The following is a 15,398-nucleotide window of genomic DNA, read 5'->3' on the forward strand; positions in this document are numbered from 1 at the left end:
AGAGAGAGAGAGAGAGAGAGAGAGAGAGAGAGAGAGAGAGAGTTACAGTCTGGGTTATTTGTCTCCCTTACTAGGCTGCCATCTATCTCTCTTTCCCTCTCTCTCTCTCTCTCATTCTTTAATATCCTTCCCTTTTTCATCTCGCTCCACCTTCCCTCCCTACCTCCCTCCCCAGGCATCCATCACTCCTCCTGATGGGGTCCGGTGCCTCAGAGACTCATAGTTTTGCTCCACACCTCCTCCTTCCTCCCACATTATCAGCTTCAACTCCTTCCATTCCTCGCTCCCTGGCTTCACTTTCAACTCTTTTAAATTCTATCTATTGTCCTCCATATATAAAGTTCTTTCCCTTGTTCTGTCCCAGTCCACCAATGGTTTGCCTTCTTTCTCTCTATTCATGCTTCCTTTCATCCGTACCTTCATTAATTCCCCTCTTCTCCTGTGGATAGTTTTCATCACATGCAGCTTTGTTCACTAATGCTCTTTGTTTTAGTTTTTACCAACCGTCTCTGAAACACTTTTCCCATTTCTTTCTTTCTTTCTTCTTCCTCGGGTTCTTTCTTGATTCCCTCCCTCCCTCCTTCCTTCTTTCTTTCTGTCTTATCTTTTTCCATCACAACGGTACACAGAAGTTACGGTTCGGCTCATACCTTTTTATTATATATCTGGTTTATCTCCAGCTGTAGTGTCATACAGTCGCTCCCCAACCTGGGGTGTGTAAAGTCAGATGTAAAGTATAAGTTCCTCACCTCATCTCCAGACTGCATCTGGAACCGGTAAACAAAATAAGCATCTCTGTTCTCAGCAGAGACAAACTAAATCACCTGATTAATGCAACGGTATCACAACGTCGCCCGTCCATTTTCACCGCAAAAAGCTGCTCTGGGCCTGGCTGAAGCTAATATAGTTAGCCTGAAGAAACAAGGCAGCGTAACGCCAACGTTTTCCCAAACTTGCGATGTTAAAGAGGCCGGCGGCTCCTCTAACTCTTCACCACCGCTCGCCATACTCTGTCTGACTCACTAAAACCGCATACATAAGTGGAGCTCGGCTACATACGTTATGCCAATCAGAGCTCTAGAGCTAAGGTGGGGCTACGGATTAGGTGTCCGTGAAGAACCTGAGAATCTAGCAGTAGTTCCGCATTGCATTAATTATATGCATTCATGGAAGTTTTATTAATTTTCACACCGTGTATTCTCTGAGTAAGTTCCTGCCCTGAACCGTGACACCCGGACTGTTTTGGTTCCTTATAAAAACATGAACCATTCCACCCCTACTTCCGTTGTTTTCCCTTTAGCCTCTCTCTCTCCTTCACGTCTATCTTTTTTCCATCATGTCTTCTTCCATTCTTCTCCATCCTTTCGTTTTTTATATCCTCCTACTATCCATGTTACCCTTCTTTTAATCTTCTCGTCATTCTGCCTTTATTTCCTTATTCTCTCTCCACCTCTCTTACCAACTCCATCTGTATTCTTCTTGCGTCCCTGTTTCCTTTGTCCCGCCTTCCTTCTTTTTCCTTTCCCATTTATTCTTTTCTGCTTTACTTCTTTCATTTTTATTTCTCCTTGCTCTTCCTTTCCACATTCTTTCCTTCTCGTCACCTGTCTCTCTTTCCTTCAACTCTCCTTCCAGTCATTCCTCCATCTCTCTTCATATTCCTAATTAGTGTCTGCTCCCTGTTTTATCTACTGTATCTTTCTTCTGATCTCCTACCTTTCTTCTCTTCCTTCCTTCCTTCCTTCCTTCCTTGCTCCTTCCCTTCCTTCCTCAGCCTTATCCTGAGGGGATGATGAACAGGCAGGTTATTGAATAGCAGAAATAATTAAATAAAGTAGAGCAGAACACCCAGAACAAAACACGTTTTCTTATTTTCCTCCAGTAAAAGTTATGAATTTTTTATGTTTCAATTTTCCTCTTTAATGAAATAGTTTCTTAGAGGCGACACGTCATACATTTATATAACAGGAATTTGGGCTGACATTTTCAATATGTTGTTTCATATGGCGTGCAGTGCGTACATAATGAATTCATGATCACCTGTGCGTGTGTGTGTGTGTGTGTGTGTGTGTTGGCATTTACTTCAGCTTTCTGTATATTGCACATGCCTTTTTTGTGACTGTACTTGTGTCTGTGCATATTTGAGACTAATATTTTCCTTTGTCTCTCCAGTGTTTTGAACAGAACTCCAGTTCATCTCATCCATGAGATCATTCTGGTGGACGACTTCAGCGGTGACGGTGAGCTGCAGCTGGCCGCACACACATACACGCTTGCACGCACGCACGCACGCACACACACACACACACACATACATTCCAGGTCAGAGATAACAGAGATGAGATCCTCACAACAGGTCAGATGGAGAATGTGTCCACAGCAGCTGGGTCCACAGTTTCCGGATTACAGTGAAGATGAAAAGAGACTCTGTCCTGGGTCAAAGAGGAGACCAACAAGCTTTATATGGACAGTATGCAGCTGTGCCCACTCGGTCTCCAGAGAGACACAAAGAAAGGATAAAGGGACAAAACAAAGGGGGGGAAAAGTTATACAATTTAGATTCTTTGGATATTCTTTGTTTTTCTTATTGCCAACAAATCACATAAAAATACCAAAACCAACTAGAATTGACAAATTCTCCTACTTACATTGTGTGTGTATCAAAGCCCTACGCATCTTCTTCCATTTGTGCCATAAAAAGTAAGCCACACTGTTGCACTGGGTGATATGTTTCTTTCATCACCATGAACACACACACACACACACACACACACACACACACACACTGTAGTTTATGTTGACTCACAAAGTCCTGCTGCCACAAATACTCACTAGAGCGCCAAATGGGGATTAACCCACCCCTGAAAATAGTCCCCAACAAATGCACTATTCCCTCCTGTTCGAAAACTACTGCCCAGCTGTCTTGGGAAATAAATGTCTTTTTTTACAAATCAAATGATATATGTTTAAACAGTTTGTAACTATCTCACTTTTACAAGAGGAGCAATCAGTGAACTTGTTCTAATCTTTCGTAGTTTCTATTTTTATTTACACTCTTGCTAGAAAATATGTTCCCCTCCACATCTGCTGACCTGACCTCAATACACTCATAAACAATTTGTCTGCACTTTGCTTTTGGGGTTGGAGAAAAACATAAACATGCAACAGAAGGACAGCTCAACAGCAGCTTCAGGAGATATGGAACCTGATACATTTTTAATTGTTTTTGGTTAATTTATCTGTGTTTGGAGTTCCTCAAGTGTTTCTTTATCCTCCTCTGAGTACCTTTAAGATTGAAAGTTTTACAGGAAAACAATAAAGAAGGCAACAGAAATGCCAGCGGTTTGAAAACTCAACATAGAGAATCTTGTGAGTGGATCTAAGAGGTGTACAATAGCTTTGTGTGAACTTGAACACAAATTCTGTCAGGACTACGTTGTCAATAAACTTTTTTTCATCTCCAATTTGTATTTTGGCGGTCTGGCTCTGTTCTGGGGCCTCCCCGTAAACCCTAGTGCAAATGTGCAAAGCATGAGGCAGAAAGAGCACACCTCCCTGCCCTTCCATGTGCATACATGGAAAGCCTTAACTAGGGATGTACCAATTTTACTTTTTTCAGTCCCGATATTGATACAGATACACAGGGCTTTGTGTATCTGTAGACACCCAATCCCGATCCAATAAACTGTATACCTTATAGCTTCCTTCCACCATGTGAAAGAGACTAAAGGCACCAGATTTTCTAACTAAACATCACTTTCCTAACCAAGAAAAAATAATGGAGATGTTATTTATTGAATTAGCATGGGGAGTTTGGGTGTGCTTGATAAATTGGTAGTATTGCGCTTTGTGCAGTACACCACCACCCCTGGAAATATTTACTTTGCAGACATTGCAAACAGCCAACGAACTAGTTGGCATGGCGAGCGTGAAATACCTCCACACAGCCAACTATTTGGCTTTCTCCATTTTGCTTAACGGTTAACTTAACTCTTCCAGCATGCGACACACATGCTGGCAACAATTGACGTAGGATGTGCTGCAATAAAAAACTTCATTCATTTTTAACTTAATTAAATAAATTTTTCCTGATTTTTCCGATCCAGCTATTTTGTCAATATCGGGTCCGATATCCAATGTCAATATCGGATCGGTCCTGCCCTAGCCTTAGGCAGAGAGAGCAGCGGTGGCAGGATCCGTCTAGAGTACAGAACAGAGCAGTTTCAGTGACAGCAAAAATGACATTGATTGTGTCTGACAACATGAATATAAATGTAAAAGGAGGAGCTGGGGTGGAGGTGGGTTGCAAGCACTAGCAGCGATGCAGCAAGGTCAGCCGGGAAAAGCAGTTCAAATAGAGCCTATTATTTGGAAATCCAATCATATCCGCAGGAGGAAATCAGCTGAGCCGTCAGCTGGGGTGCTGACCTAGGGACTGTCCGCTATGAGCTGAGATAATAGCCAAGCTTGACTCCCTGACCGGCCTGAACTTACGCTATGTTCCATTCAGTGTAACATATTAAGAAGGAAAGTCTCAAAGACACGGCTGCCTTGCCAAATTTTTCAAACAATTTGTTGAGCCTTCCGTGTGTAGTTGGTGAAATACAGTGAAATGGACATGAACTAGAAACTTCCGTCGCAGCACAGAGGGGGGGAAAAAACATCAACACCAATTATTCCTGTAAGGAAAACCCAACTTTGCAGAACATGCACTCTGATACCGGGGGCTCAGTAGTAAGTGCTGACAAGTCTTTGCAACATCCTATTATCAAAGACACCTGCTGTGTCAACCTGACAGCCAATCAGGACAGATGGTGCCGCACACACACACACAGAAGTGAAAAATCCAAGTGATGAAGGTTAAATAGTGCTGGATTTAGACTGTGAAGAAAATTATTAAGAAGCAACGAAGAGATGCAATCAGCAGTGGAGACTAATACATGCAAGTAAACAACTAAAGATAGAATATGTGCAAATGAGCAACAACAAGAAACACAGTGTTAATGAAACTGTGTGTGCAGTTGAAACATGTCACTTTACAACTGAGTGTTAAGGCTGAGCCACAAAACCACAGAGGAAAAGCTCTGGGAAAAGCTTCATTTCCTCCCACACAGTGTCATTTAATACAGTTTATATCTTGCCTTTGGCTGCCATCCTATTTTCTTGCAGGGATGTATTTTGGGGTATTTGGTCTAGCATGCTAGCTTTTTTCCCCCGAAAAGATCCTGCTGCACATTCATAGAAGGTTTTCGTCTCAAACTAGAAAGACTGTTGATTTCTAAAATCAATATTGTTGCTATGCGGGACGTTAAGTTTTAGATTTTGTACCCCCACAGTCCCAGCAGAGGAGTTCAAATCGACCAATCGACACCACATATGTTCCAGATCCTTGAAGAGATTTTTTACAGTTATTTATATTGATATTGTCTTATTCAATATTTTTTTTTCAAGCCACAGAGATCTGGGAATTCTCAATATTCAGGCTGGGCCTCTTTTTTTTTTAAACTTTTTTTTACATTTGTATTTTGTAGCATTTCAACCATTTTATTATTTTAATTAACGTCTCTGCTGGTTGTTGCCGCATGTGGTAATCAGTTGTCCCAAATGACTCAAGTTGGTGTCCTGTGTACGTGTCCTCTTGCAGGTAGTTTATTTGTTATTGTGTCAATACATATGATGCTTGGCCTCCCACCTAACTAAAATGGAAGGAGACTCAGTCTGTCTGTACTTTCTTAACAACCGGGTGTGGCAAGTCAGGCAAGGCTGTGGTACAAAAACAATATCCGTTCACGCACATACAATAAATATAAGTTCCTTTGTACCAGGTCTCTATTCTAAGAGACTATTTGCGAGCCATTTCTTCATAGCCTGCTTATAATTTCTTTCTTTTTCAATGAGTTTTAGAGATACTGGATGTTTATTCCGTTCGATTGTAGCCACGTATGAAAAGGCATTTTAGCCCGTTGAACTCTTAAAAACTCCTTTGCATAGTTGTGAATGTATATTATGTTTTTATAGTCGTCGCAATATTAACTGGGGCCGTGTACATATCGTGAAAGGCAGTGAATCATCAGCATAGACACTCAGATTTTAACACCAATTTTTTGTGTAAGTTCAAAGAAAGTACAGAATTACACTTTAAAATAAATTCAGTTATTTTTTTAGTGTTGCCTTTCATATTCAATATAATGTTCAATTTGTTCAATGAAAGAATGTTGGAAATTATTTCCCTTGGTTTGTTTAAAATTCAAAAAGCAATTTGTTGTATTTTAGCGGAATACTTAAAGCAACAAAACTTAGCACATTTTAATAACTATTTAATGCAATTAATATTGTTAACGTGATATCGATCACTGTTATCCCACATCGCCCTCAAATCGTGCAGGCTCCTTATATTTTAGCATTTAGTTGTTTGTGAATTTTGAATGTGTGTTCATGTTCAGAAATATGTGTTGCGTGGGTTTGTCAGCGTGAGCAGAGCCACCCCTCCAACCTAAAACACACATTGTTGCCACATTAAAACCTTGATGTTCAGTTTCCTGACTGAACTGTGAAAATTATAGTTTTTGAATCCTGTCAAAAGAAATGGGTGAAAGGACTTCTATCTGGGTCAAAGTGTTTCTCATTTTTCACAAAGAGCCCCCAGTTTCTCCTCTTGAAAGGAGAAGTTCAGTGGAGAGGAGAGCGACCAGGCGTCCCGTCTGGGTCAAAGGGCTCTGATGGAGGTTTCAGTCATTCAGGACCACTAAACTTTCCCCAAAACTTTTTTTATTTTTATTTTTTATAATTTGTTCTTTTCATACCGCAATAGATAGATAGATAGATAGATGTTTATTGATCCCAAGAAAAATGGGAAAATTACGGTGTTACAGCAGCAAAATCAGTCACAAAGCATAAATATAAATGAAATACTAGGAAAAATATAGTAATGGCAATCCTAAAAGACTTGCAGTTGAACTACTTGCACTTGTGGGAAGTAAGTCGTTTCAAAATGAATAGTAAAGTATGACTTAGTTGTTTTATTAAAAACATGTTTTCTCCTTTGTGTTAAGGAATATCCTGCAGCTCTGGAAACAGGAAAACTGATCACATCACCATAAAATAACAAGCCTAACAACAACAGGATTTAACACTGTTTGGTAACAGTTTACTTGAGGTTTTCTACATAGGAGTGACATGACACTGTCATGAACATGTGGCATTGACACATGAACTCTAACTCCAACCCTAACCATAACTTATTATGACAAAACAATGACACTTCCTAAAAGAAGCGTTATGTCATGGACGTTCATGACAGTGTCATGTCACTCTGATGTAGATGCCTTCCCGTAAAGTGTAACCCTAACGTATGTTGATTTTCCAGATAATAATATCACAATAACACAGGGATAGAGAGCTGAAACCATTGGCAACTCTTTTCATAATAGGTTAATCGTTGAAGACGTTTTTGTTAAACAAATAATGCTAAATAATCCCTGGCTTCAGCGTCTCAAATATGAGGCTTAAATGCTTTTCTGTTTTATGATTTTTGACTGGTGGTTGGACAAACATTCAACCTGATAATGTCCCTGTGGTCTCCAATATCAACGGATCCTTCTCACTAGTCTCTGACAATTGAGGACCAAACGATTAACAAATTAAAATAAAGAAAACAAATATGAAGACAACCCTAACATTAGAAATAAACTGCAATTTATTTATCACTTGTTACTTTAGAGTTATTAATAAAGGTATTTTATTGTCACATACACGTAGCGAAATTCACTCTCTGCATTTAAACCGATCCCTCAAGGGAGCAGTGGGCAGCCAATTACAGCACCCGGAGACCAACTCCATATCCGAGCCAGAGCCTTGCTCAAGGGCACTCAGTGGAAAACCTAGTACATGTTTTTTGATGGCAGAGGAAGTCCACGCAGACATGGGGAGAACATGCAAACTCCACACAGAAAGGCCCGGAACGACCTGGATTCAAACCCAGAACTTTCCTGTTGTGAGGCCACAGTGTTAACCATCGGGCCCCCATGCTGCTATTAGGAGCTCCCCTGCGTTCTCATCATTACCTCACCATTTAATATACACTATATTATTACTTCTAGATCATGATGTGTAATTTTCTGAAATAATGTATTTGCATTGAACTTAATTTTGTGAGACAGGCAATATTTTCCAAAGCCATTGTTGTTCCAAAACAAGTGTTAAATATTAATTTCACTTCTGTAAATAACTCATAGTGCAGCTGTTCTGTTCATTTTGACACTTTTCTCCAGAGTTTGTTTCAACATGTATTACAGCAGAGAATTATTTCAAATTATATATTAATTCAACTCCTAAAATTCAGCAGGGAGCAGACAGGCGGCAGAACAGCAGCTCAACAAATGTCTGAGTTGTCAAACTGAAAGCTTTGAATTGTTGCCCTGCTGCTTTCAGCAGGCTGCTAATTTCCCTTCCCCATTAAGACGTTATCAAGATATGTTACACAGCACACAATATTCTACTCAGTTATAGTATGTTATTGTTCTGTTCATTTGAATAATTGTGTTGTTTTTTCCCCCCAGAAAGTGACTGCCAGCTTCTCATCAAACTGCCCAAAGTCAAATGCCTTCGCAACAACAAGAGAGAAGGTATGGCAACAACTTGTTTGTGGGCGTATATATTTGCAAGCTAATTGTGTGTGTTTCTGCATGAGACTGTCCTTCTCTGAAAACGCTCCCAGACGCCATTTGTAGAAGACGCTATTTAGTCCTATATTTACGCTTACAGCGGCGACGCCCACTAGTCACTGTAGTTATTATAATGTAGCAAAGCAGGAAGTAAGGTGAGAAACTGTAAGGGCGCCTTTTCCAAAGTAGGTGTTGGGGTTGTGGATGGGTCAAACAAGACAGGACCTTCACCCAGGAGAGCGAGGTTCAAGTCCTGTTTAAAAATAAAAGTAAACAGCCGTGTTTTTTTTTAACTTAACGCTGTGTGAAGTGAAGTAACGTCTGTTTTTAACCCAAACCACAATCTTTTTTTCTAAACTCAACTAAGTAGTTTTGTTACCTATGGGCTATGGGCGCTAATTTATGAAACACTTCTGTGTGTTGGAAAAAATGACACATACGGTGATATGGTTTGGAGGAGGTGTTGCTCTGTATGCATTTGTCACCAGTCGACTGTGTGCGTGTGGGTAGAACATATTTCAGCGCGTGTGCATGTATACGTAATAAAATGGTTCAGGGTTGGCCTTTCTCATCCATTTGACTGAACGTGCCCATATGTAAAAACACTCACAGACAAATGGATTCATTCATCTTTGGCTACATATAGAGCGGCAGAACTGAAATGACCTGAAGGGAATTGAAATGACAGGAGCTGCTACTGAAATAGCACCCGGAGTGGCAGAAAGAGACGCAGACTGTCATAAAAGAAATGTTCCTGAAGAGAAAATGTCTTTCAAGAGCTGAAACCAAATATATCACAAATCCAAAAGCAAGACCACAACCTAAATCGGGACCCTTTCCTTCTTAACATGCCAGAAGCAGCAAATATACGCAAATGACAACCAGGGAGAGTTAATGCCTCAATCAGACTAAATGTGGATGTTGTTCCTCAGTTTACTTCTTTATGCAGGCACGCATTATGACATTTTTCAATATAATCCATGTGGAGCAGCTTCTATGCTCCTAAATCCAGAATACAAATGAATGCAATATGCAAATGAATATGACAGCTTGACAGTGTGATGGGGTCAAGAACATTTTGGGAAGTCAATGCTGCAGGGCCCACTAAAAGGTTCCTGTTACTCCACGTCCTGTTAGGTTCTTAACCCCCCCCGCCCCCCCCGACCAACAAAGCAAGAGTAGACTTTATATTTCGCAGTACCGTTTTCCGTCGGATACTTTGTAGATTTCGACGTTTCCGACTGCACTTGAAGGCATCTTATTTCACAGGAGAGAGAGAGAAAAGATACAAGCAAGTGCAGAAAACAATCAGCTAACACGCAACCTCCCAGGCCACCGCAGCGTGACATGGGGTTGTGTGTCTCCAAAAGTTGAGTTGTTCTGACAACATTACATTATATTATTTCAACAGCTTTCAACAATGTTCAAACTTATGAACACATGCAAGTCATCCGAGTCATCATGCCTCAAGTCAAGTCCTGAGTCATTGACTTACAAGTCCAAGTTGAGTCTCAAGTCATTTATTTTTTGTCAAGTCAAAACAGTAGTCCATATACACGACGTTCCACTTCCAGGATTGCTCCGTTGCCACCGGAAAATCCGCCAGATTTCTCCGTTTTTGGCCGGACATCTGTTTCCTTTAGCTTTTTTTTGGGGTGGAATTCTAAGCTCCGGTAGTGATAGGTGGAATATTTAAGCATACAGGTTTTTGATGTATTTTAAGGATCATCCACAGAAGGCTTGTTTTTAAGGTAACCCTATCCCACAGTTGAGAATAGATCAGAATGTGTCAATCTATTAGAGGTGTCTTACATATAAGGAGTAGTTCGAAGGTATTACTATACCACAGAAATAGACAGACTGAAATGTGTGAGGACAAGAAGAATATTAAAAAGCTGTTCTTCTGATGTTAAGTAGTCTCTCTTGAATAGACATTCGTTTGTGCACTAAAGGTGCCTCTCTTTGTCATGACATTTTGGTCACTGTTTGAATAAAGCTGCAAATGATCTGAAATCTTCGGACTCGTCATCTGTTGAAGTCTCAACCATCATTTCCCAATATCAAACCCAGATATCAGGTGGATTTCTGAGGACTATTAACTGCTCCTCAGATCTCTGCAGGGTAAATCCAGCCAGCCAGCTAGACTATCTGTCCAATCTGGGTTTTCTGTTGCACAACTAAAATAACCTTTGAATGTAGCCTACACATGTTTTTTTTTTGCAGAGGCCCAGGGATCGCTCTGCTCCATGCTTAGCGCCACCCTTGACGATTGTGATTGGTTTAAAATAGTGCTGTCAAACAACTAAAATATTTAATTGCAATTAGTTACACTAATGTCACAGTTAACTCAGAATTAATCGCAATTAATCACACATTTTGACCGATTCTAAATGTTCCTTGATTTCTTTTTGTCCCATTATTTTATCTCATTTTATTGGACTTATCAACATGGAAAAGTGGATCGCTCGGTTTGTTTAAATGTTTTTTTATTGAGAACAACATTGGCATAGTTGTACTGTATTTCACACTAACATTCTCACTTGGAGCAAATAGTCTCTCACACATGTAACACTGTCAATCAATAATAGTGTGAAAAAAAGAGAATTGGCATCAGCTGTGTGCTTGGCCATCGGCTGTGATTTCAGACTAGACGTGCTGCGGTGATCGCTCAGTTCACAACGACAAAACCGGTGTGGTATTGTAGTTTTTCTAACGTTGCTAGTTGTTGTAACAGCATGTGAAAAAAAGCACAAAGTTTGCAAGGCCAAAATGTTAATCTTGCAATAAAAAAATGTATGCCGTTAAAATGGGCGTGTGTTAACGCCGTTAATAACGTGTTTAACTGACAGCACTAGTTTAAAGAAATGGCAATTAACCAGAATATGTTTCTCTCCCATCCCAAAATGCTGTATGGACTAGCCAGACGTTCCTCTGCAGTGCTGTGGAGGAAGGTCTGGCAATATGAGGCTATCAAAACGGTGACTCTCATCTCTAATTTCACATATCTATGCTATAAAGATTTTCCTAAGAATCTTTGGTCTTACTTTTTTTGTAGTCAATTTCAAAATGAATGAAATTGTATGCAGGTATAATTCAGGTACAGAGGGCGCTATATGACTGAAAGGGTTAAAAACATGTATTTTCCCTACCTTTAAAGCAGCCTGGCAACACAACAATGAAATAAATATGTCCAAATTCAACAGAAGGTTCTGGGTGGGTGATTTTCATTTAGCAGAACATCCCCAAAAGTGAGGTGAGCGTTAGGCCGTGTTCGGTCTGCACAATTCTTTTGTCTGCTACGATGGTCAATTGTCAGATTAAGCGTTTATGGAGTGGAAATATTTTGCTGTAACTCGGCTGAGAGACGTGACGGACTACACGTTGGTCCACAACCAGTCAGACCTCCCTGTCCTTTACACAACCTGTGATGTCATCGGAAAGGAGGTGTTAAGGACTGACTCCATCATTGAATACAATCGTGGAATATGCAATTGGGTATTATCCCTAACATATACTTCATGTAAATATTAATAAGTCCTATCAACTAGGACTAGCAACCATTTTGTGGATACTAATGGGGACCCAAATAAAGAATTAAATTATAAGAGCATACACTGATAGGGAATGAGCATAACGAAGAGAGCATGCAGATATAATCATAAAGAAAAAAAATGCAAAAACAACAAGAGATGTAGTCCGTCTGCTGACTGTTACGATTAAAAAATTGATTTTGCTACTGCCTGAAGCCGCACCAGGTAGTAATCTCCATTTCTAACGTCATGGCCCTTTTTCCTCCCATCATGTTTGACATGGATATAAAGAACATGAAACCCCACTTGTACGCTCCTCTACGTACGTCACTTGTGAGACATGTAAGATGTGCTTACAGAACATGCCTCACAGTGTTACCAATGTTCTGACAGCGCTGTAATTACAGGAGCCGTTCATATAAGGGAACATTCACCATGCACCATATCAGTTGTCTTAAATCTCATAGAAGCACAGAAGCTTCAACCCATTTGAGTTTATACATTTGCCCTTCAAAGTTCAAAGATTGTGATTATGATCGGGGAACACACCCACACGTAAACCTTTTTTTCCTGCAAAGAGACAGACAAAGACGTTTTCAGACATCTCAATGCTGTTATTTTGGTGCCACCTGAGTTCAGATAGCACTCGTCTCACTGTGACAAACTACAGCAGAAAACACTCAGAAACCACTTCTAACATGCTTGTTGTTGGCTCTGTGAGAACTTTGCCGTTTGAACTCAGATAACTGCACAGAAACACCACAACATAAGATGAGTCTTGCTTCGTTAATAACTCTCTTGTTTCTTCAAGTAGTTTTATTTATTTCTCTCTGAGTATCTTACACCTCGTTCTCTTTCTCTTATTTAAGCTTTCTCTGTAGTTCCCTTTTTCCTGTTGTATTTTATAATTGTTCCTTCCTCTCTAACTCACCTCACCATTTGCCTCTCTCTCTTTAACAACAGGAACACTTGTCCTACATGCTGTCACTGAAGGATTTCATTATAGCACAGTCATGGTGATCACACATTGGCACACACAGACACACACACACACACACACAGGCAGGGTTCATCAGTTTGGCTTGTTAATAGTGTATGGCTTCAGGCCTTCTGACTTGATTGTCTTTTTAATGCCCATAAAAACTCACCATGCCGATGCCATAAGTCTTCCCTGACACACCCTCACATAAAAGCACTAGTAAGAACTTACTTGCTTTACTTGTGAGAACCCTAATAGACATATTGTATTCACTAACATTAGCCTAAACCTAATCTAAAGGCAGACAAGCCATAGTAATTTCACTTTGCTTCATCTGTGCAAATTTGAAGACTGGAGTGTTTTTGTGGTTCAATATTTATTATCCACAAACAGCCAGTGCACCAGCTGTACAAATGTCCTCGGTATAATGCATTGACTGTGTGTGTTTTTGTTGCGTGTGTGTGTGTGTGTGTGTGTGTGTCTGTGTGTGTGTGTGTGTGTGTGTGTGTGTGTGTGTGTGTGTGTGTGTGTGTGTGTGTGTGTGTGGGAGACAGCTCAGACTCTGGTTGATGTCAAAAAATACTGGAAACGTTTTTTCTCTTCTTTCCCAACCGACCCTTTCATTTTGCCTCTTGTCTTCTTGTACATTTATTAAGAAGCTTTGAGATAGAAGGGATTCAAAAAGTTTCAGGGCCCTGTTTTAACAATCTGGAATGCAAGTCTCAAACGTGAAACGCAAGTAGCTTTGTAGGCTGATCTTGGGCGCTGTTGCTATTATACATATACACACATATATGAGTCTTGCCCCCGACGCAAATCTAAAATAGGTTGGTCTGAGGTAGTTAGGTGTGGTTTGGGCGTAACGTGCAATAAACCAATCAGCGCGCCATCTCCCAGTCCCTTTAAGAGCAGGTGCACTTGGTCCATGGCGGATTGCTATTATGACGGCGGATTTGTCTGGCACACGCCAGGAGCTGTTCACTCATGGCTTGAGCAGGAGCTGTCCAGGATGATGCAAAATAAGGCCAAACGCACCACCTGCTGCTGTTGTGCTCCTTCCTCCTCCCCCCACTCCATCTCCGTCCACCCGCTCCACCCGGAGCACATTGCGCATTGCCACTCCCGGACACAAGTGTCCAGTCCCGCTGTAGTTCAACATCACATCTCCTTATGTCCTCTAATACAGTATGTCCTCATTTATGTCATCAACACATCCATGATTCATCCAAATATGTTTAAAACACAACCAGCCACAAACAATGCTGCGACATTCTTGTTTATATGGTTTGCAAAACTAGGAACTGCTGCATCCATGTAGATGAGAAAAGCCTTGTGCACACGCTACATTACGGCCAACCACGCGCCCCTAAAATAGCATTTGAATAACACGCCGCTGACGTTAGACTTGGTTTTTTTCCTGTTCTGTGGCAAAGTTTTCAGAAATTGCAAAATAGCACCAGGGAACATTTGCACCTGAACACGCCTCCTCGTTTTGCTGAACTGTCCCCGGGAGCGCAAATTCATTCCCTAATTTACCAACGTGCGTCAGTGGAGGGAAAAGTCTGCTGTACATCGGCTGCAAAAAAGGAATGATACACGCGTCAGTGTACAAAGTCAATTGTGCTGGGTACGAGATAAGGCCCTAAATGTTTTCAACTTGAGTAATTTGCCAATGAATCGCTAAATAGGCCATTTCACCGGAGCTCCGAAGCTATGAGGAGGCTGTTGAGCAACCAAGAAGTTTTCTATCTTTGTCTTTGTGTGAAGCTGTGTTTGGGGCAACTGAATTGAACATTGAGATCAAAAATTTGTTTTTGTCGGTCAGGGTCACCTTTAGATATGATGCCTTTAAATCTTTGTCCTGAGGATTAAGGGGATAGTCCACCAAAAATCTTTTAAGAAATACTCTCTCACTGACCTTTGAAGTCAAAAGGATTTAGGATATGTGAGGTTATGGTTTTGAATGTGAGACCAAGTATAAATTATCGCCTACACAGCCTTTCATACATCACTATGATTCAAACAAAATGCTGGATAGATTGCTGAATAATATCAACACCTTTACAGCCTTGGTAGTGACAAGTTTTGTTATTTTCCAAAACTGAGACTTCCACATTCACTTAATGCAACTTAGGTTTTTAACTGTAATTTGTTCTCACAAACATAAAATAGCACACACACACACACACACACACACACACACACACACACACACACACACACACA

At 40.6% G+C, this 15,398-nt stretch overlaps 1 protein-coding gene across 1 annotated transcript in view; it reads left to right on the forward strand.

Moving 5' to 3' along the window:
• The window catches only part of galnt14 (UDP-N-acetyl-alpha-D-galactosamine:polypeptide N-acetylgalactosaminyltransferase 14 (GalNAc-T14)), a 158,390-nt gene that overhangs the window by 108,285 nt on the left and 34,707 nt on the right, over positions 1–15,398 (forward strand). The window contains exons 4-5 of the mRNA XM_034899358.1: positions 2,173–2,240; positions 8,559–8,624. Coding sequence (XP_034755249.1) covers positions 2,173–2,240; positions 8,559–8,624 — 134 coding nt within the window. The remainder of the gene's footprint in view (positions 1–2,172; positions 2,241–8,558; positions 8,625–15,398) is intronic.

This window comes from Etheostoma cragini, chromosome 18, assembly GCF_013103735.1.
Source record: "Etheostoma cragini isolate CJK2018 chromosome 18, CSU_Ecrag_1.0, whole genome shotgun sequence".
Lineage (NCBI taxonomy): Eukaryota > Metazoa > Chordata > Actinopteri > Perciformes > Percidae > Etheostoma > Etheostoma cragini.